Below are 27380 nucleotides of genomic sequence, written 5' to 3'. Positions count from 1 at the left end.
CTCCCCTCTCTGCTATCTCCTTCCCTTACATCATCAGTAATGTGATGAGGTTATTGAGTTGCTTTTCCAGAGACAAAGGTGCATCATCTTTCATACTTAATATTTTACCCATTTTAAAATAGCTTTCAATTAAGAGAAGCTTCAGGCTTATTCAGTAGCTTGCTCTGGCCTGGGTTCATCATTTCCAGAATCTCATCCTGGCCTGCTCCTTGTTTTGAACAATTCTGGGTTTATTTCTGGAGTGCTCTTTTTAACTTAATTTTAATGGTTTCAATAGACATAATCACTAGATGATGAACAGTCTTGTCATGACATAAGCAAGAGAGAACCACCCTTCCATTCCTCAGAGAAAAGCTTTTATAAGAATTTCAGAGAGGTTTAAGAACATAGAAGAATCATGTACTTCCTCTGCAACTTATCTGATTGGGGTTTTGTTCAAAAGAGCTCTGCTTCCAGCAAAACAATACAAGGCAATAAATAAAGTTGCACATCCAACAGAAAAACAAACCTCTGATTTTCTTCAGGAAAAAAATATGTAGGGATAAATTAAACCTTCAAAAGAAATGTTATTTCGTAGAAAGTAGCATCTTAACACTAATTGTTCACTGTTAAGACTTAGAATTTAGCTGCCCTTTTTAAACAACCTAAACAAGGAGATCTGTTGGAATGTGGTACCAAACATCATCTCAAGGACAATGCAGCTTGTTCCATGAAAAGCTGAAACTAATGTATATTGATTAGTTTAAGGCTCACTTCATGATGCATGGGACTGCAATCATTCCTTAGATTTATAATAAACTCTTGGAAGTTCATTCTTTCACTTCAGGAACGTGAAATTGAATGCATTCCTTGAAGCATCCGATTTTATTTGCAACATGCATAGGACCTGTATTTGAATATAGTTATGCTATAAAGATCTGTTTAAATTTCTGCAAGAATTTTACAATCCTTCACTACAGAATATGCTGTTATGTGCCTTTTTTTTTTTTTTAATACTGCTTGCGAAGTCTGTGTAAGACAGTGTAGTTTACCTTTAATGTAAAGATACCTGTGCGTGCACAAAAAAGGTCAGGAACGCTTTATGGGTGATAGGTGATGAGCTTTCTGTGAAATAAAAAATCTGAACGTCTTGCTTTGAGCCGAAGGCAAACTGCATTGAAGCACACAAATTAGTGAAAAATGACCCATTCTTAATGACCCTTTTTCGATAGGTATTAATGACCATGACCTTTCTAAAGGTGCTGCAAGCAATAAAACTTCAACAGCTCATAATTTTCTTGCTTTTGTACTGTTAGTCATTTCGGATACTTTGCCCAAGTGAGATATATTGGTAATCACTGAACTCTTAAATTCTGTGGTGTCACCTGAAGCAGAGATAGGGTAAAGGTTTGAGGAGTTTTGTTAGTTTGTTGATTTGTTTTTATCCCCTGAGTATATTCAGATATATTCCAGCGTGCCTGTAACAAATGTGGATAGAGCCTTCCCAAATCTTCGTTCGCGAAGCCTAGCCATGATATTCAGATACAATTTCATTTCCAAAATAGATGTACTAAAGTACTGTCTCTAAAGTACTGAACCAAGCTTGTATTGTAATATGATAGTTGAGTAGTTAATAACTTCCAGGATCATTAGTTTTGGCAAGTTGTATTTTTATTGGTTCTAGTAGTAACAAACTTGACATCTCCTAATTATTATTTCATGTGGAAATTGTACCGAATAGATTTCCTTTCTTCCCCTCTGTTTTCACCAATCAAATAAGGGGAGTCTTTTCCTATTTGAGAGGAAACAAGTCTTATGCCTTCAAACCAGCAGGGACCACTGAATATCCACTTAGTGTGCAAATGGGTCAATTTACCTGATCCATAACGGAGACGTGAATTATAAAAACTGTTAAGAATATTTTACATGTTACCATTACGTTAACTTCGTAGAAGTTAGTCTTTTCCAGTGTTAATTTTCTCGATTTTTTATTTCATTCATAAACATTGTGTTGGTGAGAACTATTTGCGTGATCACTTACAGCATTCTAATACAGTCATTCTGTTTAGTCCCCCTCATGGAGAAGCACAGTCTGGTTCAAGCACTCTTCCACCCGTGAAATCAAAGACGAGCTTCATTGAAGCCGACAAATACTTCCTACCATTTGAATTGGCATGCCAGTCCAAGTGCCCCAGGATTGTCAGTACGTCTCTAGATTGTTTACAGGTCTGTATAAAGATGGGCTTTAACTGTCAACTTTAAATTCTGTTGCTTTAGAGAGGAAGTGCAGTTGAATGTAACAAATAATGTCATGGGATTTTTTATTATTTTACTTTATTGCACACACAACCAAATAACATTTATTTCTCACAAAAGGTGAATGTATGTTATTTATTATGTAGTGTATGTATGTGTTTATTTGTGAGTATATGTATTACCTCAGTTATGTGTTTGGATCAGTTTTAGTATGTACAACTGCTTCTTTTCATGTGTTCAAATATGTGTTGAACTAACACAGCAGGTATAGCATTAGCAAATTCTTTTTGTTATTCATAATTGTTGTAAAATAGTTTCAGTTTGAGATGTCTAGTTTCTCAAAACTCCCGAGGCTCCCGTAATGTTTTCAGAACAAATTCTACAGCCTGGAATTTTGCCATTTGTTTCTCCTGAGCAGCCCAACAATGAACCCAGTTTACAGTTACAGGCACATTCATGCCTGGCAAGCTCTTGCACCATGATGCTACTCTGTATTTTTCAGTAGGTGGGCCATGGAGATCTACAAATACTCTTACATCTGAAGTATTCAGAAGAGGAGTTTACTAATTTTGTAATAAATTCCACTTTACATTATTGAAGACTTAGTGAAAGAAAGAGATAAAAGAACACTTAAAAACAGAAGAAACACTGAATCTACTAGCTAATCTTCTGTTTTTAAATAGAAATCATTTGCAGCTGGTTTATCCGGTATTAAAACCATTTGTGTGCTGACTACATATGAAGACTTGTGTGATGTGAGCTAGTTTTTAGGAACCTGTTCATTTTAAAACATTGTTAACTGATGAACAAAATGTTAAGCTTGCTGACAAACTTTGTATTGCAGTTGCTGAGTGAAAATGGAATAAATCTGGAAGGCGTTTAAAAAAAATCCTCGATGTTTTATGAGACATGGGGTAAAATGTACTGTTTTAATTATTCTGTGCAAGTTAGAGCTTTCAAGTGAATTTATTTATTATAACAAAAAACCAGCTTAATTTTTAAGCTCTTATTTATGTGAGTTTTTTTTCTTCTCTCCAGAAACTTATAGCATATGGGCACTTGACAGGGAATGCTCCAGACAGTACAGCTCCAGGCAAAAAATTAATTGATAGAATTATCGAGACAATATGTGGCTGTTTTCAAGGCCCTCAAACAGACGAAGGGGTTCAGCTACAAATAATAAAGGTAATACATTCAAATATCTCATGCATTTATCGTGGTGACAGCAGGAAGACGTGATCTCAGAGTTCGAAAGCAGAAGTGTTTAACTTGTAAATGTAATGATAATTTTAAAATATTTTCTTGATCCTTTTTCTTTGAGATGGAAACTCCCCATCCTACTCTCCTTTTCCTAATTTCTCCCTCTGCATTTTGGGTGAACTCATGGTTGTGACCTCAAGTCTTGTGCACAGACCACAGGGTGGAATTTCATTCACAGCAGACTTGTGGAGCCTATAATTGTGCCTCCTCTAATTGTGAGGAATTACCATCAAACCATCCTGCACTCCCAGTGGGGGAAATGGTAATTAAGCAGCAGATTTTAAAATCCATTTTGGAATTGGTTGATGAAATGCAATTAGACCTGGCAGTTGGGTGTTGCCACGCTAACTTTGTGCTGCTGTGTCAAAGCCTTTTGCTTGAAGGAGGTCCAGGGTTTCTTTCTGTAGCTTATGTAAATGTTGCATGTGGAGTTTGTACAAATAAATGTTTCTGGGGAATCTGTTTTCTGATTGCAGCCATTAATTATGGGTATTTATTGCAGGAAATTATTATGCCAAGTACTAGAAGTTAGCTACCTAGTGGAAATGCCATTCCCTGCTCCTGTAACAGCAGTCTTTGAATGGCTGTGATGGTGAGCAGTGGTGAAGAAAACAGTTGGAATTAGTTATGAGAAATTGAGTGTTTGTTGCCTCATTGGCATTGTATTTGTTTGTTTTACTGCAAAGAATGTAGTTTGTTCTCCTACTCCTTTTCATATCTCGGATCTTCCTTGTTCTTTGCACTCCACTTCTCCAGCAAATAGTTGTTAAAAATGTTGGTTTATGCTGCTGTTTTCTAGATTTGTTGTGTTGTTTTGCTGAAGCATTTAAGACATTTTTCATCTTGCAAAAGGAAGCTTTTGTTGATTTAAACTTCCAGTGGTTGTAACTATTATATCTCCCTCTCACTGTAATACTGTCTCTCTGAATGCTTTCTTATTCCAGTCTTCCCTACCTGAAGGGGCTTATCTATAAGCTGATATTCCTTCTGTCCAACAAAAAGGTTGAGAAAGTAAATTCTTCAAAAATTGTTACATGCATTAAGTGTATACATTAAGTGCCCTAATTTTTTTACTGTCTACATTTAGCCAATTGCCATGTTAGAATTACTAGGAAAGTGGAGAGTACCGTTTTGACTTTGTCTCCGTGTTTGTCCAATACACTGAACACTCTAAAAAGCCTGAAAATTAGAAATAACTCTTGCAAAGACCAGAACTTCTGACTTTGGAGGAATAATGAAATTGCTAAGTCAGTTGTATTCTCATAGGCTTCATAACTCTTCAGTTCTGATCTGAGTGTGGACTCCTCCAGTATGATTTGAAGGATTGATCATGACTTTTCAGACTCTTCTGTGGTCCTAGTGACTAGTATGTTGTCTGAAGAATTTTAATTCCATCAGGGAGATAGAAGGCAGAGGGGACCTGCATCTCCTGCTTTCCTGTGCTGGCACTCCCAGGACGTTATCCACAACATAAGCAGCATTCCCACAGGGCAGCTGCATCACCAATGCCATGATGAAAGTTGAGAACCTTGATCGCTCGAACACCTTACTTCCTGGAATGTCTTGGTTCTGTGTGTTGTATGGGTGTTCCTTACATAGCATGGTGCCCTCAGTGTAGGATCTGGGAGCCCTTGTTGGGTAAGAGTTTACATGCAGTGCTGTTTCCTAGTTACTAGATGGCTTTCCAGTGGTGGAGTCATCTTAAGCCAGTTCCCAACAACCAGAGCTGCTTAGGAGTTCTGAAAATACCTTTCTGCTGACTACCAAGGAAATAATTTTGCTGACACTGAGGAGTATAATTTGTCTTTTTTTTAGGTATCTGAGCTTAGAGGCACGTGTTGCACTTGTTTTGATGGGGGCTAGCTGAACTTTTCTATTCCTGTTTCTGCTTGCGTGTTCTCATCTCTGTAATGCCCTTGTTCTTCATCTACAGACCCTGTGATTAACCAGACTGGGAAATTGGCCCTTTCCTTCCCTTCTGTTGTAGTTTAGTTTGATTTGGTGTAATTTTGACGTGAAGCCATTCAAATTTCTTGCTCAGTTGTTATGATGGAGATTGTTGTGGCAGGAAAAAAAGCAAGTAATTAGACTACTGGTGTGATTGAAAATGGTTCATGCAAATTATGTCTGAAATCGCCTCCCTTTGTTGAACCTCTTTGCCTCCAGGCTTGCTCTCCAAGGGCTACTGTGGCATTGTTGCGTGAGAGTGCAGACTTCTGTTGACAGCTGCAGAGATCTTAGTTGAAGTTCTGTTTACATTTCTGTCTGGCATTTTTGTTCATTAAGAACTAAAATTATGGCAAAAATTGTATTAATTTTTTTTAAAATCTGTAAAGAAGGAATAAAGATGAGAAAGAAGGATGGAGTATGCTGTCGACAGTGTTTGTTTTACCTTGGCCTGCTGTATGGAAAGTATTTGTTGTTATCTAGATACTTTTACAGCTTAATTTACTCTTTGGCAGAGAAAAATTGTTGTGTGTGCTTGATAGCTGTAGTCTGAAAACTTGAATGTTATTTAGTGACGTTTTCTGAGTCTTCCATGTGCAATAGACTGTTCATAAGGTCAGCTCCTGTCTGTGTCTTTTTACAGCTGGTCACATTGTCAGTATGACTGATGTCCCTGGAGGAAGGAAAGTTGAGTCAAATGTCGCTTGCACAAGTTGCCTTTTGAAAATGACTGAAAATAGAGGACAACCCATTGTTGGATTACAGAATGGGAAGTCTGTAAAGGCTAACTGTTTCTGAGCAATGAGGAGAATGTTGGTGGATTTGAAAGTATTATAACAAAATTTGCATGAAAGCAAATTCCAAATTGAGAATACCCTTAGAACTACTTCAGTTCCATGTCCTGTTATGTTTCAGTAGTGTGGAATGCTAAGTAACTTAATCATCTACAGTATCATGTAGTATTGTGATTTTTGTTTCCTTTTAAAAGATTGTTGAAAACTTAATTTCTCCTGCTGAGATTGGAAGGAGCTGTAGATTGTGGAATGCTTTGAGAATACAATAATGATGCAAGAAGTTTTATTTCTGAATACTTGTATTTGGAGGCTTAAGTTAACAGCTGGTTCTCCTTACTTAACCTGAAAATGCTGTCCTGTCAGTTTGCAATTTTATTTTTTAGAGAAGGATTGTTTTCAGAGTTGGATATGAAATACTTCTGTTTTGCAAAATACTTATCTGGTTAATTCCACATTAGACTCTAGTTCATTTTGAACACCTAAATTTCCACTGATAAAACTAAATAAAAGCTTATATTCTTATATAATTTATATTCTGTGTTATCTTCCATAGGAGAAACTGAAATATAGTTCTCTTTCATTCACAAACTTCATAATCCTTCAATGAGTTTCATGGCTGGCAACTGACCAAATGTTTGAGAATATAGGTTATTTTTTCTTAAACTTGATGTTAAGTAGATAAAAATTACTAGTTAAAATCAAATATACTAAGTCTTACCGATAATTAATAATTTCGTTATTACTGAAATCTGATATACAATCTAGGATGTGACACTGTTGATTTTAATCACTGTCTTGACTGTGAAAGCATGCTGGAAGCCAACACTGTATTTTTCTCTTCTTCATACTCTTACAGTGTATTTCCGCAGGTCTTCAAAGTTGGTAAACTAAGTGAGATAACCTTAGATATTTTAAAGCAATGTAAATATGTAACGTAAGTGACTGAATAATTTGGAAATGGTAAAAAGCAGAAGATTAGATTGTCACTTGCTCACAAAGAAAATATTGCTTGGAGAATTACTGCATTCTGCATGTTTGTTTTTTTAGTGTCACTTATATTGAAAAATTATTTATCTATAAAGGTTATTCGATGTGTTTGTTGTTTTCGGGTTTAAGAACTTCAGTATCCTGTGTTTTTTCAAGAGTCAGTCCATAGTAACACATTATTTCATGATAAGTAAATGTTGGGACTTCAAGTTAACTTAAAAAAAATATTATTGAAAATAACCATATAACCCCTCTCAAAGAAGGGATTGGGTGGTTCCAGTAGCTAATTAACACTGGAGAGAGGAGTTAGGGCTACTGTGTTTTATGTACTGTCTCAAGTATTCAGGAGTTTCTAGGCAACTGAATTAGGAAATTAAGACAAAGTAAGCCCATGCTGATCAGATGACAGCTCTACTGTGTCATAAATTCTTCCAAAGATAAAACGATCAGAGTTGACTGAGAGGAAAAAAAAGACTGACCCTGAGCTGAAAATTGTTCTCTTGGTAGTAGTTATATTCTTTCACTATAACTGTGCTGTTCTTGCAGAATATTCAGTGTGAGAGGAGTGCAAAGTTTAGAGGTACAGATAGATGCTGAATGATTTCAGTAGAGAATTATTGTTAATTTAGTTTACTTTTAAATTACATTCATTTTGCCTCACAAAGTGCAATACTTTCTGTGCTAATACACCTGTTTTACATAACAGGAAATTAACTAGGCAAACATGCTTCAAGCTAAAAGAAAAAATGCTTTGTGTGTCACACAAAGATATGATAATCTGTAACTCAAGAAATGATCCTGAAGATTTTTGTCTTTTCCCAAAGCCATCTGATGGTTGTTTATAAAAATGAATAAGCTTTATTTATAGTAACTAGGTAGCAGCACAGAACAGTAAGATCTTTCTCAAATTCAGAACAACAGGTGTGAAGGACTGGAAGGAAAGCATAAGGAAACAAACTCACAGTCAGGATGCTAGCCAGAAGTTTCAGGACAAGGAAAGCTTGTTGGCTGTTGGTATTTTTGCAGGCTTTGTGACAAAGCTTTTTTGGAAGGACCTGAAGTATAGTGAGGTACTGCTAACAATGTTCTTACGAAGTTTTCTTTCTCCTAAAGAACAGCAAAGGAGAGGAGTACAGTAAAGTAGGCTTCTTTTTTTTCATTTATTCATCTCTCCTTAACTCACACTGAAGATACTGGATGAAAACAGATGAGCTAAGTGTGACCAGAAGGAGTGGGAACTCAGATGCAAAAAGCCTTGAACAGCAAATCTTTAGCATGATGGAAAAGAGCAACATAATGCTGTGACTCCTAAGGAGTAGCTTGGAAAAATGGAAGCATTTTTTCATCCAAGCTTTGCTCCGAGATTTTATCCTAGCATGCCTTTAATACTCTGAATCTACTAAAATCACTTTTAAAACAAAAACCCAAACACCAGCGAACACCTGGATGTTTTTATTTTGTTTAGCTTTTAAGTGTATTGATATATTGCTGTTAAAATAGCACAGATGACTTCATGTCCCAGACCTGTTGCAAAGTAAGTGATAATAAGAGTGTGTAGCTGGAAGGAAGGTAGACCTTTTGTTGTTCATGTCGTAAGGACGTGCATTGTTGTGTAGCAGTTTCAGATTTTGTGTACTAACCCTCCTTAGCTGAGGACTGTTGCTGAAGTGATTGTCCTCTACTGTCTCACCTCTCTTCTTTGCATTGGACATAGTGGCTGTTTGGTCACAGAGTAACAGTGGGGAGTAACATGAAGAAAAGCAATAAAATGAGAAAGGAAGGGTTTATTTTGCTAACATATGAATTTACAAGAGTTCCAGAAGATTAGCAGTGCTGCTCCTGATCGTAACCTGTGGTTTCCCAGGGTTAGCTGTCATACCCGTTGTGCTAATGATGTTCTCTTTTATGATACAGAATTAGGTGACATTGTTTAGGGCATGTCATCAAATTAGCCCTAAATGGAAGCTGCCAAGAGGAAAGGATGTTGTTCAGAAAGTAATTGTAAAATACTTCCTGTCTTATGTTTGTTCTTGTATTTCTACTAGTTGTCATAGTAGAGGAAAAGAAATGACACTGAGATGTGAAGTAAGCATGATTAATGTCCTGAGGATGGCTCTAAATTAGAAGGAAGGTGAAAGATATTAGCAAGAGATCAAAGTTAAAAATGCTTATCAGTTTGCAAATGTGTATAGTAGTCACTAAGATTAGTCTCTAGTGCCTGGGAAGGAAAGAAGCCCAAAACAAGTGACTGTCATGAGCTCTGTAGCCAAGTTGAACCCTTTTATAGTTAGATATCTGTAGGGAGATGCCCTGTGGAAAGACTGACTTCTCAGTCTGCATAGATGTTATTAGTGAATTTGGATTAATATGTTAAGGAGGTATGTCTCTGTGCATTGGAAGCATTTCTTCTCCTCCACACCCCCTTATCAGATGGTATGAAAAGAGGTCATAACAGGCATACTAGTAGGTCTAGTAGTCATAACAGGCATACTGAGGAAATTCAGGCTGTTAAGCCAGTTAAAACAAAAGAGCACATAGTCCATCTGTAGCCTTGTCACCTTTTTCTACTAGGTGGCACTGCTTCCTATTATTACAAGTTGGGGGAAAAAAACCTTGTAAGACTTTACTGAACTGAGATGGAAGTTAAAATTGGACTTTCAAATATCAGCTTCTTAATCACCTGAATTTAACAAGGAAACAGTGACAAAAAGGAGTAACTTTATGAATGACATAACTAGACGAAAAAGAAATGGAGGCTTGATCCCCCTGCACCTTTTCATTATTGTCCTAAACATTGGGCTGCAAGAGACCTTATCTTCCAGGTGAGAAACTGTAGGTGGTTGTTAAACTGGTGTATTAAGTGTGTGTGTGTGTGTGTGTGTGTGTGTGTGTGTGTGTGTCACTGGTATCCTTTGTAACTGAATGAAAGAAATATTAACTAAATCTAAATATTTACTGTATTGGGCCCAGACAGTAGTGCTATGGAAGAAATAGCTGTTAATGCCTGGGATCCACTTGTTCAACTTGTTTCAAGAGTTACTGATTTTAGTTTTTTAAAGGCTTTGAGTGAACAGTGGATACTATTTGTTCTGTACTATTTGTGTGTACAGAAGTGCTGACAGTGTCAGCAAGAGATGAGGTGTGGTTTGATGAAACAAACCAACACTCGAAATAACTTTTATAAATTTATCACAGTTAAAAACAGAAGTAGGAGCATTCCAGTGCTTCTAGTTCTTACTTAGTCTAAATGTTCCATTAAATCATAACTTCGTCAAAGTTTTCAATGCATACAGTTCTCAGATTCCTTCTACTGGAGTAAGTGATCAGTATAAACATTTGGACTATTGTGGACCAAGTTCTTCCCCTTTCTTTCCACTCTTCAGCATGCTTCTCTGATAGTGTTTTCATACCCTGTCCTCAGCTTTTGTCTACCTCTGTTTCTGCCCTTTAATCCAGCCTGCCTCTGCCTCACATAAAGATAACGGGTTCCTTACTCCTCTGTTACCTGACCTTTTACAGGCTTAACGTGCATATTTTATTTTTTTTTAAAGAGAAGGAGATATTAGCTCAAATAGGAAGACATAAATGAATTTCTAGAGAGAGGGGGGCAACACAATATTCTAGCATCTACCCAAAAAGAGTTTTTGTAAAAGGCAGTTGTCCCTCTATAGCTGCCTAATCTCATACTCGGTCTTTGTTCATCACATTTACATTTATTTCTGAAAAACCTTTTGCACCCTTTGGCTTGCTTTCTATATTTCTAACAGATAATCTGTTCATGTTTGTGTCTAGAAAATTCTGGGATGACTTCTTATAAGTACTTCTTTGACTGTATTGCTTACTTCTTGCTGTTAGGTATTATGAAACATGTGTTTCCTAGATATGTTGATGACACTCTCAGTTTAGTATAACTGGTATATATGATTTTCTAACATGGCTACAAGAGTACCTGGGAAAACATAATTAAATTGCAGTTCAGGGTATATATTTAGATATATTGTAGAAGTAATCCAATTTTTGTGTTTGTTAATTTGCAAATTTTTTGATTGCCAAGGTTCTGACTGGAAAATGTATATGTGTGTATGTGTTTATTTAGGCTTTGCTCACTGCAGTAACATCTCAACACATAGAAATACACGAAGGAACAGTGCTACAGGCTGTACGAACATGTTACAATATCTACCTAGCAAGCAAAAATCTTATAAATCAAACCACAGCCAAGGCCACTCTAACACAAATGCTGAATGTCATTTTTGCACGTATGGAAAATCAAGCAGTGAGTATCTCAGTATCTTTATTTAGAAACTAGCTCTTGAAAGCAAACCAGCTTGAGAGGTTTGTTTTGTCATTATTATTAAAATTTCTGGCTTTTCTAACTTAGGTACTTTGGAGAAAAAAATAATCTGGTATCTTGTATTTTTCTTCTTGCATTTTGCATTCTGAAATAATTGTCAAATGTGTTTTTTGGGGGTGGTGTATAGGTTTTAAGCTTCTCATAGTGGTCCTCTATATTTAATGGATGTATTCAATTGCAGCCCTCTCCAAACAAACAGAAAAGTCTCTTCAGTCATGTAATCATATACATTTTTTAACATTTACTTATGTCACTGAAAATGCTATGGTCAGCAAGGACCTCAGCATATGCCCTGTGCCTTCTACTGCTGATAGTAAAGATGTAGGAGACAAAATAAGCATCCTGAGTTCTATTTTAAAAGAAACAAAAAACCACCCAAAATCCACATAAGCAAAAATGCAGATGTCCAGATTTGAGAACAGGTTGGATTCCTAGCTACTTCTAGAAGTAATTCTGCTGCAATATTGCAAACTCTTAAGTTTGTAGTACTTTCATACTTTCCCTCCAGAAGCAACTGCATATTGGTACATGGTGCCATCACAGTTGAAGCAATATGGGAGATCATATTTATGATAAGTGTCAAGAACCACACAGCACCTGAAAGCTTTGGGAAATCAGTGCAGTTACTGTCCTTCTAAGCCACTTAATTAGAAGATTATTGTTATTGTTGTCGTTATTATATTAGTAGTAGTAGTAGTAGTAGTAGTATACGTTGGAAATCTTGATTTTTGCCAGACTAAAGTCTAGTCTTGATAAGCAGTCCTACTTGTTTTGCACACTCAGTGCAGTTATTTCAGCATATCTAATTGATGCTAGAAGGAATTGTTTGAGCTGTAGTTTGATTTGTGTCTTCTTGGGACTCTGTGGCACCCCAAAAGATGCAGCATAGAAAGCTTTAAGTGGAAAAGAGTAAAGGGCTGAGATCACAGTAGCCAAAATAACAGTATAAAAGGTTACAAAGGTTTTGGTAAATGCTAGACTCTGCAGGGATAGGAAGCCAGTTCTTAGAGCATCATCTCAAAGGACATCCTGCTTTGGTTTGGCTTTAATGCATGTTGTCTTAATGCATTAGACAAGTGACAGAAATTCTTCCCTTTCTCAAGGATTTCAGATCAAGGGACCACAAAAAAAATCTGCATGTTTTTCCTTGCAGTCCTTGTTTACTGTCACATCTGCTCTCTGAAATTCCTTATAGGGCAGGCAGACAACTTTTGGTCTTATAGTATGTGTAGTGTAGTCATCCCTCTTCCACAGTGAAGATATAGTTAAGTGCAATGTGCATAATTGGGAAGCAGCCCCCCCTGCAATGGATTATCCTGTGATATAAAAATTATTTATAATTAAAGATGCATTTTCTTAAACTGTTACATCTTTTAGGAAGGTACTGTGTAAGCAGAGACAATAGAGATGTCATGTTTATAAAACAATGTATACAGCTTATTATTATATTTTGATAGAGAAGTTTTTGTGTGTTTGCAATGCTTTTTTAGCTTCAGGAAGCCAAACAGATGGAAAAGGAAAGACACAGACAACAACACCATTTACAGCAGTCTCCATTAAGCCATCATGAGCCTGAATCACCTCAGCTGAGACATATTCCAGCACAGACTGATCAGCTGTCCAAAGAACATGAGAGGGAACTTGACCACAGCACAAATGATATGGACAAAAACCTTCAAGAAGATATTGAGGCAGAAAATGGATCTGACATTTCTAGTGCTGAAAATGAACAGACAGAAGCTGACCAAGCCACAGCAGCAGAAAGTAATCAGTGTGTATTTTTGTTTCTTGGAGGGAGGGAAATGTCTGTAAAGAGAAAGGCTTAAGGATGATCTTTTTTTCCTTCTCCGAAATCTGAAGTCAGGCATATTTTCAAGTAGTTGACTAACACAAAATATTTGTTGCCCTTGTTACTACTGTTAAACTTCATCATGAGTATTCTTTAGTCCTGCACTCTGTTTTAGTCACTGTAGCAAAGACTCCTTTTTGTATCTTTGTAATATTGTGAAAGTTTTTGAGAATAATGCCTTAGAACCATCGACTTTTCAGTGTTTAATGTACGTGAAGATACAAAATTGATGTCTTTTGTTGGCATAGGCCTGTAGCTTAATTATCATTTACAAGTTGAACACAGAATTCTTACATTCTGCAAATATCTGTTTTTGAAGTGACCAAACATGCTTTTTTTAATGTATACTCTCCAATTAATAGATTTGTAATTGCATTTTTAAATACTAAGTGCAAGCAAAATACTTTCTTAATTTCTGAGTTTATCATTAATGGTTTTTTGTGTTTGTTGTTTTTTATAAAGATCTTTCTAAAGCTGATGGAGGAGCATATGATGGTGAAAGCAATGAGTGTGAAGAGAAGGCACAAGAAATTGTAGAAAGTATTGTGCAGGAAATGGTGAACATAGTAGTTGGAGGTATTATATTAATGTCTGTCTAGTCAATAGCAGTCTGAATCTTGACCTTTAAGAGTTACTTTAACACTTTAAAATATTTACTGAAATATATAATTATTTAAAAATTACTTACATGCAGAAAAAGACAAGTTCAGTTGTCTGACCTTAGCTGTGCATTATTTAACAGTAAAATGGATAAGATTTCATACATTGATTTACACTTTTTATATTGGACACCAATGTTCTTTTAAAATGCAAAAAAAGTTGGGTTGTTTTCTTTTCTGTTCTACATAAACACTCTTCAGAAATGGGCCCACCTCTGTAGTAGCAGTGTTATCACTACATTTTTTAATTTGTTGGAAATTGATTATCAAAGTAGTGAGTGATTTCCTGTCCCAGTACTTCTTGGAAACCTGGTAGAGGGTGACCCCAGCAATGTAAAGTTATAGGTAAATTTTTTTATTTTAGTTTTTATTAGTGGGAATAAAAGTATTTGCAGTTTTTATAGTTCTGTAATGCCATGTAAATTCTGCTTTAAGCTTCTCCTTGTGATAATTTTCTTATGATTGTTTTAGTATTTAAATTTTAGTTTTAACAGCTCTTTTTAATATTGAATCTCCTGTAACATTTGTTAATAATTTTTCCATCTTTTCTGATAGATGTCGAAGGCACTGCTGAAAGTGCAGGTGGTGATGGCACAATGGTAACATTAGAGGATGGCAGTGACAGTGAAAACATTCAGGCAAATGGAATTCCAGGGACTCCAATTTCTGTTGCTTATACACCATCTTTACCTGATGACAGACTATCTGTCTCTTCCAACGATACTCAGGTACAGGCAGTTATAAATTAGGAAATACTGAAAAAAGTAGTATGTTTTTAAATATTGCCCATTGCTTGTGCAAACTGTTTAATGTAATTCCATAAAATAAGTTGCTGAGACGAATTTCAAGTATGAAGTCATGTTCTAAGCATTATTCTTCCTTAATGAAATTTAAATGAAATTTTTCTAAGTAAATTCTGCATTTGATGTCACTCTTATCCTATTATATTTTTAGCTGCCCTATGGACTGCACTGTTCCAAGATTAGAGAACTCAGTTTCTTGGTTTGTGAACTGCTCCTGAGAAATAATAAAACTAGTATTCAAGATACATAGTGAAGAATATCACCAATTATAGACATACCTGTGTAATTTTAGTGTGCTCTTTTCAAATGATAAATAATTTCAAGCTTATAGCATGACCTTACTGCAGTGATTTTAAATAAATAGTTTCATATGTGAGAGGATTTGATTTTCATTAATAAAGTAGATGTGAATATACACTCCCTCTGTATCAGATATGGACATGTATACACTATCAACTGACCGAGTGTTTCTTCTGTCAGAGTGTACTGAGTAATTAGGTTTGGGAATAATAAATTTTAAGATTAAAAAATTACAGTCACAAAGGTCATATAAAGAGAAGATTAAATATGTTGCTTATATATGGAACAATAATACAAAATTGCAAGAACTTACGAGTATTTGTTATACTATAGACATTTTATCAAATGTGTCTGATGAGAGGATATATAACTACTCACACTCTATTAAAATGTCAAGTTTTTGGGTCCAGTTTTCTACTGAAAATGCCTGAAGGCAGTTCACTGCAAATTACCCTACTTAAACTTGACCTACCTAATTTTGTGACAGTCTTTAATTAATTCTGACTTTTTACTGAAATGGCAGTTTTTATTAGTGAGTGTGTTTGTTTTAACTGGACTGAAGAATATTTTGTTTTGTTTTAGTCTTGAGACCATAAACCTAAAGTGAATTGGTTATATTTGTATAATATATTAACTTCTTGTTGCTAGGAGGTGGGGATTTCCCTACACACCCTGCTAATGCAAAATGGAATACTGAAATATGTTAACTTCTTTAGGAATCTGGAAATTCTTCAGGACCTACCCCTGGTGCTAAGTTTTCCCACATTTTACAAAAGGATGCCTTCCTTGTATTCAGGTCACTGTGTAAGCTCTCCATGAAACCCCTGTCAGATGGACCACCGGATCCAAAGTAAGTAGAATTTAAGAGTTTTCATAATCATCTTTACTGTCTGAAAATAAAAATAAATTCTTTAAGTATTTTTGCGAGTTCTCGATTACTGAGAAAGTAATGGTATGGTAAAAAGAACCTAGAAACTTCGAAAAGGTACTTTTATGTTTTGGTGCATCTTTTATATACTTGTTTAGAAGTTTATTAACAACACCTATGCTTCCTGTAACTACATCATGTTCTTCCTAGTTGCTCTTTATAATGCTTTTCGGAAGGGTTTGTATAGAAGATCTTCGGGTATTTCTGGTCTTGGCTCATGTTGCTCTGCTTTTACGTAATTTCTAGGTTCATAACCATTGCTGTTTGTGCCCCACAGTTTCTTTCATCTCTTACATACTGTGTGTCCAGTGCACATACCCAGCTCTACTTCCTATTAATATAAGCTCCTCACTTGGAGCAGATGCCACTTGTGATAAGTTCGTGCTATAGTGTTCCATTCTTTTGTTCAGGTTGGACACTTTCTTCAGCCTACTTAATCAAAACTCAAATGTTTTGAAAACAAGGTCTTTATTTGGCTGGTTTTGGAAGTCTTGTGCTCTGACTGAAGATACTATGTTTTCATCTTGGCTTAGAGAATTTTTTGTTGTAAAGCAAAAAAATAAATTCTCCATAGATAGGTGCCAGTATTAAGTTTGAGTCTTGGCAAAAAAGTTTGCTTTCTGATCTTGGATAGAATTTGTATACATGTTTTTTTTGCACATTAGGAGCAATTGGTAATAATTTTCAAGAGGCCTACTTTTTTCTTACTGGGATCTTAAAACTGTAGTATTACTTCAGAGGGCAGTGAAAGGCCTGGAATTCTTCAAAATAAAATCAGCTTTACTTGTTCCAAGACCTTGTTCCACGGTCTAGCTTTTAAAGCAGATAACTTTAAGACAGGTTAGTTTAATCAGTGATGTGTGTTGTGGATTTAATAAGCTGAAAAGATAGTAGAAAGAGTTTGAAGGTTTAGTCTGGAACCATTCTTAAGTTATCTAGCAATGCACTATGGAAAGTCAGGGTATTAGAGAATGAAGACTGAGGCATGAGGTTTTTCCTGACTGTTTTTGAGAATTGTCTTCCAGGAAATTCCATGAAAATCCTGTGGTTTTAGTTCTCTGAGACTAAAGCTACCCATTTATTAAAGGCTTTAATGGATTAACTCCCTCTGCAAGAGCAGAAATAGCTGTTGAGGCTCTTGGAGCTTGACATTCATATTAGAACTGATAAAGCTCTTCATATAAAACAAATCAGAGGAAGCAGCATTTCGGGCAACAGAAATTCACTGCAAATACATTCGAAGATATCTCATATTTGGAGAAGTGCCTAGAATTTATCAGTGGCTCTGAGGCATTGATGGGTTTTTGAACTATTACAAACATGCTGTAACTGGAAGGGGAAGTGTAGGGTGTCTACAGCATTTTAAAGAGTCTTATCTGCCCCTTTACAAATCATATTTCCAGTGAAATTTGTTATGAAGTCTGTAATGAAATATTTTCAAATTTTAGGTAACTGGACATGGAGCTTTAGCTTAAAATCACAAGGGTGGGAGTTGAGATCAGCATTATGCTTCCTGGGAACCTCGTTAATGTCTTTGTTTCCTTTTTCCCTGGAATAAAATAAGATGGAGGTGAAATATCTTGAAGGTTTGCTTGTTATTTTTTTTTCCTTAAACTTATTTTAAATTAAGTGGGCTTTACACATCATACAGGATTGATAAACCCAGCATGTTAAGATTTCAGTTAGGAGCTGACACTTGCTGCAAATAGGCAATATCTAATATTTTATTTATGACTGGAATTCACTGTCTCCACATTTGATACCCTGTGATGCAAAATCAAGCCTTTTACATCAAGAGAGATTGTTATGTCAGGTTTCATGTGGCTGTGCACTGCCAGAGCCAAGCCTTTTCTTGAAGAACTCCTACAGAGAGCAGTTTTGGGACATTGACTTTGACCCGCAGCCCATTAGGAAAAATGAGAGGGACAAATTCTTCACTCAGTTTGACTGGCTATGTTTTCTTCTCAGAAGTGTCTTCAGAAAAAAAGTCTACAGTTGGAATTACAATTTATGAGTTTTAAATGTTTGCAGATTGATTTCCCCATCCAACTTGGTTTGACAGAAACAACTGAGTTTATTTGTAGCATACTTGTTATTAATTTGCATTTTTGCTTTTAGCTAGACTGAAATTACTTTTTTTTTTTCAATTGAGCTTTTGTTTTTGCAGCATACACCAAATATCCAACTGCTGTTTGTGTCACATGTTGACTTGAAGTACTCCTTACTATGTCTGAGCTGTATTGGTTGAAAAATTTCCTGTCATTGTTCCTCATGTTTCATAACTGTCCTCTGTCAGTGAGCAGTTGTTTAATGAAAACTGTGGACTGTCCTGTTGGGAAAGTCGATTATGTCTTTACCTGCCCTTCAGAAGAGCTTTACTCTTTTTTTGAGATGATCAGAAGTGGGAAGAAGCATTGGGAGTCTGAGGAGAGAATGTTTTCCCCCAGAATGTTTTTTATTGCATTGTGTTTTCATAGATGCAGATTTCCTTTATGCTTTCTTTGTGTGTGTGTGTGATTTGGGGTTTTTTTGACTATTTTGTTTGGTTTTGTTTTGTTTTTAAGGCATAAATAGTAGCACTGTTCTGATATGAATTCTAACTTATTTCAATCTGTAAGAAGCATGATGTTACTGTGGGTCACTTGAAAATGCTGCAGTTGCCTGACTTTATTACTGCCATGCTTAAAATAGATGTGTTATGTATCTTACCTGTTCTAGGAGTGGGATGGGGCCAGTGACTAATAAATGTTGTATTCGAAAAAAGAGATTTCAGTGTTGGCAGGAATAGGTCAGGCAGTACAGGTGTTGCCTTTATAGTCCTTCAACTCTCTTTCCGTGCTGGTGGAAATAGAGGAGGAGGAGGAATTTCCACATCTTGATAGTCAGAATTTGGTAGGTGGGCTGCATATTTTAGATGGTATCTTCAAAAGGTCCATTAAGAGGAAAGAGTGCTCACTTCATCCTCTTATGCCTCCTGTTGCTGCTGTTCTGCAGTGCTGTGATTCAGAAGAGAGAGTGGCTCAATAGTAATTTTTCCTTTTCTATAAGAAGTTATTCTTGCCCACCTTGGTTGAAGAATGACCACTTCAGTAAAAAACATCAACATCTTTTAATGATCCTTTCTACAACAGGTTGTGTCAAATTTGAGTGAATTTCATTAACATACAACTGGCAAAATCATTGTATGTATTGACTTTTCAAGAGAATGTTTTGTTTTTTATGACTTAGGCTGAACTGACATGCTCTGTTTTGTTCTAGATCTCATGAACTGCGATCAAAGATTCTTTCATTGCAGTTGCTTCTCTCCATTCTGCAAAACGCAGGACCAGTCTTCAGGACAAATGAGATGTTTATTAATGCTATAAAGCAGTACCTTTGTGTTGCACTGTCAAAAAATGGAGTCTCATCAGTTCCAGAAGTTTTTGAACTTTCACTTTCCATATTTCTTACTCTCCTCTCAAACTTTAAGACTCATCTAAAGATGCAGATCGAGGTACGTTACATTAATCTCTAATTAAAGAGTGGGGGATGTTCAGTGAACATTTGTTTGTTTGATTGTAGCTCAGTCTTACTTAGATAAATTTGACTCACAGCTTTTGTGTAAGACTTGCCAGATCTTCCTTATTTTAAAGTTTTCTGCTGGCTGTGGCATGTTATTATCACGTGATGCTGAAACTCAGAATTGAGTAGGTTTGTGGCTAAGCTCAATCAATCAGTGTTCAATAATGTGATTAAGAAAGTTTAGCCCTGCACTGCATAATACAAATTAGGAAAATGAGTACACTTATGAAATTCTATGTAATATATGGTTTTACAAAGGAATTTAAAACAAAAATTAATGACTTGAGAAGCATTGTGCATTCTCTTTGGGGTCACTTGAACAAATTTCTTTCTCTAGGGAAATCCCAGCTATTTGATTATTGTAGCCACTTTTCTTTGTATATCAGGGCCTATATCAGTATATGTTCTGAATAAGATAATCTCATTTCCTCTAAAAATACATGCACAATTAAACTCCTTGGGCAGTACGTAGAGATAAGTATGTATTCTTAGCAATAAGTTATCTGAGTCCTTGCAGACATTGTCAATTCTCTCACTGGACTAATACATTCTAAGTCATAGGGGAAAGCCAGATGTATGTACAGGGTTTGTTCTTGAGTACTGCTCTTTGTGCCATAGTGTAGCTGTGTACAGAACTAATTTGTCCTTTGGAACCACATGGATACCCTCTTGTGGTGTCCCATGTGTTAAAGCTCTTAATTCTGTGGTGAATGAAGCAGCAGTGTGCACAGTGTGTCCCTACTGTGCATTTTAGTATTTTTACGTTTGTGGAGTCAGTGTGAACACTGAAGCCTACAGATTGCCCCATCTGTGTGGAGCTTAAGTGCGTGAAAAGATGCTGAGGAATGTTGATAATGTTGCTGTTATAAGGACCTTGAATTCAGGGAATTCTTCATCTGTGCATGTCACTGTACAAGTTGATATGTTATGGCGCTTCGGAGGAAGAACCTCATTTTGACAGTAGCAAGTCAGAAAAGGATTGTGTTCTGATCACTTACCAGGTTATTTTGATACCTTTTAGGTGAAGAAACAATAGGTTTTCCAGTATTTTATAGCAGTGATTGAATGTGCCTTGAAAATATGATGTGTTTTGAAGGGTTTCAAGACAAACTGTGTGCTCAACAAGACTGTAGTGCAAGTGTGGTGTTTGGCACATCAGACAGACTGGGCTGAGCTGCTCCTCAGTCACACAGCCTGCTTCCCAAAAAGAGTTGGACTTGCTATGTGCTCACAGAGCTTACAATCAGCATGTAGGTGGTGAATGCGTTGCAATCCAACTTCCCTGACAGAAAGTGGATGCGTTTCCATCGCTGCCATCCTTTCACAAACTCCAAGCAGAAAATGGGATATGGGATACCCTACACTATTGTAGCAGGTTCTAGAGTATGTCAAATTAGGACCATCACCCGTATCAGGGCTGTATTTCTTCCTTGGGAGTATGAAAGCAGAAAGCTTGATGCCACCGAAGTGTCACATCTATTGCAAAACGTGGGGGATAGAAACTTTTTCGTGGTTGTGAGCTAAGAATTCCTCTTTCAGCTCCTGAGCCTAAAGGTTATTCAAAAGATGTGGGTAGACAAGTAGATAACTTCACATTCAGTTTGTGTCTTGGAGCTGTAAGGAGAGCCATATGCTCTGATTTATATATGCAAAATCTATATATTTTGAGATTGAGGCTGCATTCTTCGTCTGTGTAAGAATTTTCTGGCATATTTTAAAAGAAAAGCTTCAGATTCTGTTGGAAGTATCCCTCCCTTAGCCTTTTGACTTACAATAGCTCTGACAGCTAAAATAGTTTGATTGTACCTTAACTGTATTGTAACTGTATTTCTGAATGGGTCAATGAATATATTTGCAGCAAGTCAAGTCCTAGATATGAGAGAAGCTGGGGTGACATTTAGCTGTATTTGCCATTGCCACCTGTTCATAATTGTTAATATAAACTGCCTTTAAACTCATACTCTCAGTTGACCAAGTAAATAAATAATTGGCTCTTTTCTGGTTTACTCTTCCAATATACTAGGAACAGAGTCTCAACTCTGTGATGTGAATTGCAATAAGTAACATAGTGATAGCATTTTTAAATATCTAAAATGTAAATAATCAGTACAGTTTTGAGAAGCTGTTCATTCCAAGATATGCTTCTCCAAAGGTGACACCAAAAGCAAGAAGTTCAACTCTGTCTTGGAAGCAGAGATCTGAAGTGCCTTCATAATATGCAGACCTTTCAGTTAATTTCTCTTCTAGTTTAGATTTGGGTTTGGTTTTTATCTGTGAAACTTTTTTTTCTCTGCTCCTTCGGTGACTTCTTTTTTTTAAGTTTTCTACCAGAAAAAAAAAATTTTCCTGATTTCAGAGAGTATATAACATTACTGTCTTTCAGTAAAAAAAATCAGAAAACAGCAAATACGTAACTAAGGATTGCTCTTAGCATGACATTTGTTAAACTTTTGTCTTTATAATGTCTGATTACATAAAATTGTGGCTAAAATCAGTCTAGTATTCTCTTAAGTGTGTTTAGACACTTGAAAGTCTATGATCTCATGTTGAACTCCTTAGGTTTCATAGGGTGCTTTCCTTACTAAGACTAGTATCTGGGATTGTGCTGTGTACCTGTCTCTCTAAAGAGTGTGTAACTGTTGGTAGCACATTTTGCTTGAGGAAATTATTTACCAGCAAAGTTGCCTAAAAGTCAGCATTGCTGTTTTTCCCTAAACACATGACATAAAGTGCAGTTATGCTTACCTCTATGTGACTAATAGCATAAAAATCTCTTTATAAATTCTGTGCTAAAAGGAATAGCCAATATTATAAACAAGAGTAGTTACATATTTGGATATTTGCATGATGCTATTGGAGAAGTGAGCTTGAGACTATCAGCAGCATTCTAGAAAAAACATGTTGGTGGATTTGGTAGGCCACAGCTGGCTGTGAGGAGCTGAACTCTTAGAAGTGCTGAACAGCGATGTAATGCTGTGTAGGATGGTGATGTAATGCCATGTAGCAGTTCTCACTTTGAGCTCAAATGCTGTTATGGCAGTCACTGCTGCTCAGGAGAGAAGTGAGAAGAAGCCTGTCCAGCGAAGCATACTTGGCTGAATTAGTAAGCCCATAGTGTTGGTAGATCTGGTGAGGAACTGAGAGGGGATAAAATAGTCTCTGTTCCAAACAACAGCACCTGTACTGAAGTGATTTCAGGGAAAACTAATGACTCTTAGGGAAGACTAGCTTTCTTATTAATGGACTTGCTGCCGTGTTTTTATGCTGTGCCTGACCAGTACCCTTCTTCCAATAATCTAATACTGAAGTGTGGTTCTTTTGTGTCAGAATTTTACCTTTCTAATGGAGGTCCTACACTTTAAATTTGCTTAAGTGACTGTTTGTTATGTTTTTCACTGTCTTGAAGAGAAAATCTTTTTGTGATGAGGTAATACCTCTCCTTTCAAAATCCCAAATAAACTCTTAGCAACTTAGACTTCTCATTAGGCTAAATTGTCCTTCAGGGTCTGACATCTTTCCCAGTTCTTCTGGTTTTGAGTGTTCAAAATATAAAGCAAATTTTTCATCTGGCCAAAACTCCAGAGGTACATAACTAGCAGTTCAAATTCCTAATTTGAATGTATCAAGCATAAGTTGTACTTCTTCCTTTCCTCCTTTTTTTTTTCCTCTTTATTTCCTGTACCTCTAAGGTGCTGCTTTCAGAATTATGTCAGAATTTTGGCATCAAAGTTAGTGACTGTGTTTGTAATAGATTTTTTTTTTCTCCCTCTTCCTGGAATATTTGTTAGGTTTTCTTCAAAGAAATTTTCCTGTATATCTTGGAAACTTCTACTAGCTCATTTGATCATAAGTGGATGGTTATACAAACACTGACAAGGATATGTGCAGGTATTAAGGATCATTTGATTCTAGTTTTTACATTTTTATCTTGAAGAACAAAACTGTACTTGCCTTTCATTGAGTTACCTAGTTTTTGTTCCAAGTTTGACAATATCACTTTATTTATAGATGCCCAGAGTGTAGTGGACATCTACGTGAACTATGATTGTGATTTAAATGCAGCAAATATATTTGAAAGGCTGGTTAATGACTTATCAAAGATTGCTCAAGGAAGGGGGAGCCAAGAACTTGGCATGTCCAATGTTCAGGTAAAAATTTCACTAAACTTTATAAAGCTTCATGTTTCTTGGCATGATAGGTTGAAACTAAACTCCATTCCACTAATAATTGTTTATGAAATCTTTTCTAGGAATTAAGTTTGAGAAAAAAAGGATTGGAATGCTTAGTGTCAATCTTGAAGTGCATGGTCGAGTGGAGTAAGGATCAATATGTAAATCCCAATTCTCAGACAACACTTGGTAAGACATGATATGTTTCTTCTGGCTTTAATGAAGGGGTGCTGCAAGAGTTTCTTGTGTTCTATCCATATCTTGCTAATGTTAGTGTACAAGTTAGTAAGGTCTCTTGCATGAAAGAGAGAGAATAAATTTTTTTCTTAATAGAAATACTTGTAAGTTTGGTGTAATTTGAACAAGTTGTCTAAGTTGTCTTTTCCAAATTGTATGAATTTGTAGAACACTACTACACTGAAAATTACTAAATCCTGTTATTTTCTGTATTTCTAATTTTAAAAGGATCTCAGAACTCTCTTTGAAGCTCCCTTAATTGCATCTAATTTCATATTGATTAAATTACTATTGGAACAAGCAGGATGGAGAGCATTTTTTTTACTTAATAGTAAAAAAATTACTCATTTATTTATTATTTACCTATTATAGCTATAGAACTTTGAATGTTGTAAGCAGTGAAGTAACTAAATCATTAATCTTGTTTTAATCCTGTTTCCATCTGACCTGAGAAGTACTAAGGTTATGCCAGAATTTTCAGATTAGGTGCTTAAAGTTGGTAGGTGAAGTAATAAACTTTTTAGGGTGGTTAGCATGGCTGTCCTTGTGAGCTGAGAGCACCAGCTCCTTGATGTGTCTACATTCTTTTAAACACTGTGCTTCAGAAATTCAGAATATTGTGGTTTTCTTCAGGTAAAAAGTAATATTGGACTTGAAAATAAAAGATATGAGATGTAATTAGGTTTCTGAGGTGTCAAATTTTTTTCCAGGTGCCTACAAATTATAGTTAAGGCTTAAATTTCAGTATGTGATGAACTAAAAGAATTCTCCTTGATATTTTGTAGTGGTTTTTTGTTATTATTTTTTTCCCAATTAAAATAAAGGCAGAATAATTATATAAAAATAAATACATCATTGAAGGTAACCCAACTAACTTTTTAAAGCCTTTAGAAAGGATTTTAAGAATAAGCTGTGATTTTAGGGTTTTTTTCCACTGTATGTATTTTGGATATATGTAACCCTTTCCAATTTCTAGGCCAAGAAAAACCCACAGAACAGGACAGCAGTGAAACCAAACACCCTGAGACAATTAACAGATATGGAAGCTTAAATTCCTTGGATTCTACTGCTTCATCAGGAATTGGCAGTTACAGCACACAGATGTCTGGCACTGACAACCCAGAGCAGTTTGAGGTCCTAAAGCAACAAAAGGAAATAATAGAACAAGGAATTGACTTGTGAGTGCCCTTTTATCACCCCGGGAGGGTGGATTCTTTTGGAGCTATGAAGATTCCTGGGTTTTTCTTCCTTCTCCTCATAGATACTCATCTTGTGTTAGGAAAATACTCTGGATGTAACAGCACTTCCTCTGGTGAAAGAGTGCTGAATGGTGTCCCCTTTGGAGCCTGTCAACAGTGTTTTGTGTTAACCTAATTCCTCACAGCTAGAAGATGAGTACTCTGAATGTTTGTTCTTTTTTTCTCCAGACCTGCTTGTCTAAAAATAAGGGGTTTATATTTGGATAAAAAGAACATTGAACTCGTGATCAGTTGAATATGACCCCTGTTAATGTACGCATTACTGATGAAAGTGCCTGTATACTTAAGCTGATGCTTCCTTCTGATTAATTAACTTGTCATAATTAGAACTGTAGGATAGTGTAATTTCTCAGTGCAGTCTGACATGAATCTTCTGTGTGATTTCAGCTTTTTCACCTTAACCTCCTTGGTGAGGTCAGTTTATGCAAAAATAAAAGTTTTCTGTCATATAGTTCTGGGACCCTGAACAAACATGCCTTATTCCTTTAAGGTTTTGATTTCTTTCAGTTACCTGGTTCCTTGTCTTGTACATTTTCATTCTTACAGGCAACTCATGGATTTCTTGGTTGTTTCATACAGATAAAAATAAAAAGCAACAGGGTATAATTGTTCTTTCCAAGCCAACACTTTGCTGTCTCTGTGGAATATTTTTTAATTCACGAGTGCCAGAGTAAATGATAGTGTTTAACTCTCTTTACTTGGAGCTGCCTGGATGACATGCTGGCAGTTATGTTGGAAAGAGGAAGAGGAGGCTGTTTACAGGGTAACAACAACAGAAACAAACAAACAAAACCCCCATCATCCAATAATTATAGAAAGCAACAGCTCATTCCCATCTAAGGCATAGTTTGATAAAGGAAAAATATTTAATACATAGATTTTTCAGGACCTTATCTGAAATTATTAAATCTTTTTACTTAAGCTTGTACAGCTTTGTGCATGGGTAAAAGGGTTAACTCTTATTCCATCCTGATCTTGATTGTACAGGTTCAATAAGAAACCAAAGAGGGGGATTCAGTACCTGCAAGAACAAGGAATGCTTGGCACTACCCCAGAAGATATTGCTCAGTTCTTGCATCAAGAGGAAAGATTAGATTCAGTAAGAAAACTGTTTTCCTGATAATTGTTTTTGCTGATGCAGATGTGTTTATACTAATTGCAAATCACTTGTTAGTGTGTTGAAGTGTGTAACGTTATTGTGCAATGAAGAAACGGAAACTTCTCTCTCTTCTAAAATTCCTAAGCTTAAGGAATTTGGTTTCTAGAATGCATTAGAGCTGTACCCTGTGCTATATGCATCCTGCAGTTCAGCAAAGTGTAAAGGAAAACATTGACCTACTTGAGCTGACTCAAAACTTGTACTTAGTTACTAGTATAGCTAGAAGAACCTTGTAAATTTTATGTACTTTATTCCAATAAGTAACTGCGGGAAGTATCTGTCCTTCAGAGAGGGCTAAAAAATAATGTGGTGCAACAGCATTAAAAACACTTTTTCTGTTTCCCAAAAGAAAGTTATTTAATGTTCTTTGATTTTATTTACAGCTAGAAGCTGTTTCTGGACTTGGAAGGGTCCTACAGTATCTGGCTGAGGATTGGAATATCTCATGAAAAACAGCTTTGTGAAACAGCAGCCTGCACCATTGTGCTTAGTAGTCACACCTGTTTTGGTGCCAGTGCTTGCAGCTGTGGCAAAAGTCACAAATTTCGGTATTAAAACTTAAAATCTCATATCAAAACAAACTTTTTAACCTCAGTTTACATATACACATACAGGCATCTTTATCTGAATGCTTGTTGTTTTTCACTGTACTGTATTGCTTTGACAGTGAACTTGGATGAATTCGAGTACCAGCTATTTATATTTGAGCTTCCCTTGCATCTGTTTGAAATCTGCACCCTAAGGGATAAAGTTTAGTTTAGTAATTTTTTCATTCCTGTAGTAAGTGTCCTAACTACAAAAATCATTGTAGTAGAGAACAATCGTTGGTAATATTAACTTTGTATTGTGCACATGGAGTTCATCTAATGGAAAAATGGC

At 36.0% G+C, this 27380-nt stretch overlaps 1 protein-coding gene across 4 annotated transcripts in view; it reads left to right on the top strand.

Moving 5' to 3' along the window:
* The window catches only part of ARFGEF1 (ADP ribosylation factor guanine nucleotide exchange factor 1), an 89851-nt gene that overhangs the window by 28818 nt on the left and 33653 nt on the right, over positions 1–27380 (top strand). For 2 of the 4 annotated variants that reach the window (XM_051768287.1, XM_051768267.1), the window contains 13 exons: positions 2049–2205; positions 3274–3420; positions 11320–11499; positions 13068–13341; positions 13889–14002; positions 14641–14813; positions 15905–16038; positions 19375–19609; positions 23466–23565; positions 23686–23825; positions 23927–24035; positions 25060–25261; positions 26330–26441. In XM_051768287.1, coding sequence (XP_051624247.1) covers positions 2049–2205; positions 3274–3420; positions 11320–11499; positions 13068–13341; positions 13889–14002; positions 14641–14813; positions 15905–16038; positions 19375–19609; positions 23466–23565; positions 23686–23825; positions 23927–24035; positions 25060–25261; positions 26330–26441 — 2077 coding nt within the window. The remainder of the gene's footprint in view (positions 1–2048; positions 2206–3273; positions 3421–11319; positions 11500–13067; positions 13342–13888; positions 14003–14640; positions 14814–15904; positions 16039–19374; positions 19610–23465; positions 23566–23685; positions 23826–23926; positions 24036–25059; positions 25262–26329; positions 26442–27380) is intronic. The other 2 variants (XM_051768278.1, XM_051768297.1) reach the window with 2 other exon arrangements.

Source organism: Manacus candei, unplaced genomic scaffold (assembly GCF_025592945.1).
Source record: "Manacus candei isolate 608988 ecotype Guabito, Panama unplaced genomic scaffold, ASM2559294v1 h1tg000008l, whole genome shotgun sequence".
NCBI classification, from domain to species: domain Eukaryota; kingdom Metazoa; phylum Chordata; class Aves; order Passeriformes; family Pipridae; genus Manacus; species Manacus candei.
The sequence above is the reverse complement of the archived record's forward strand: the minus strand, read 5'-3'. Positions and strand labels throughout refer to the sequence as shown.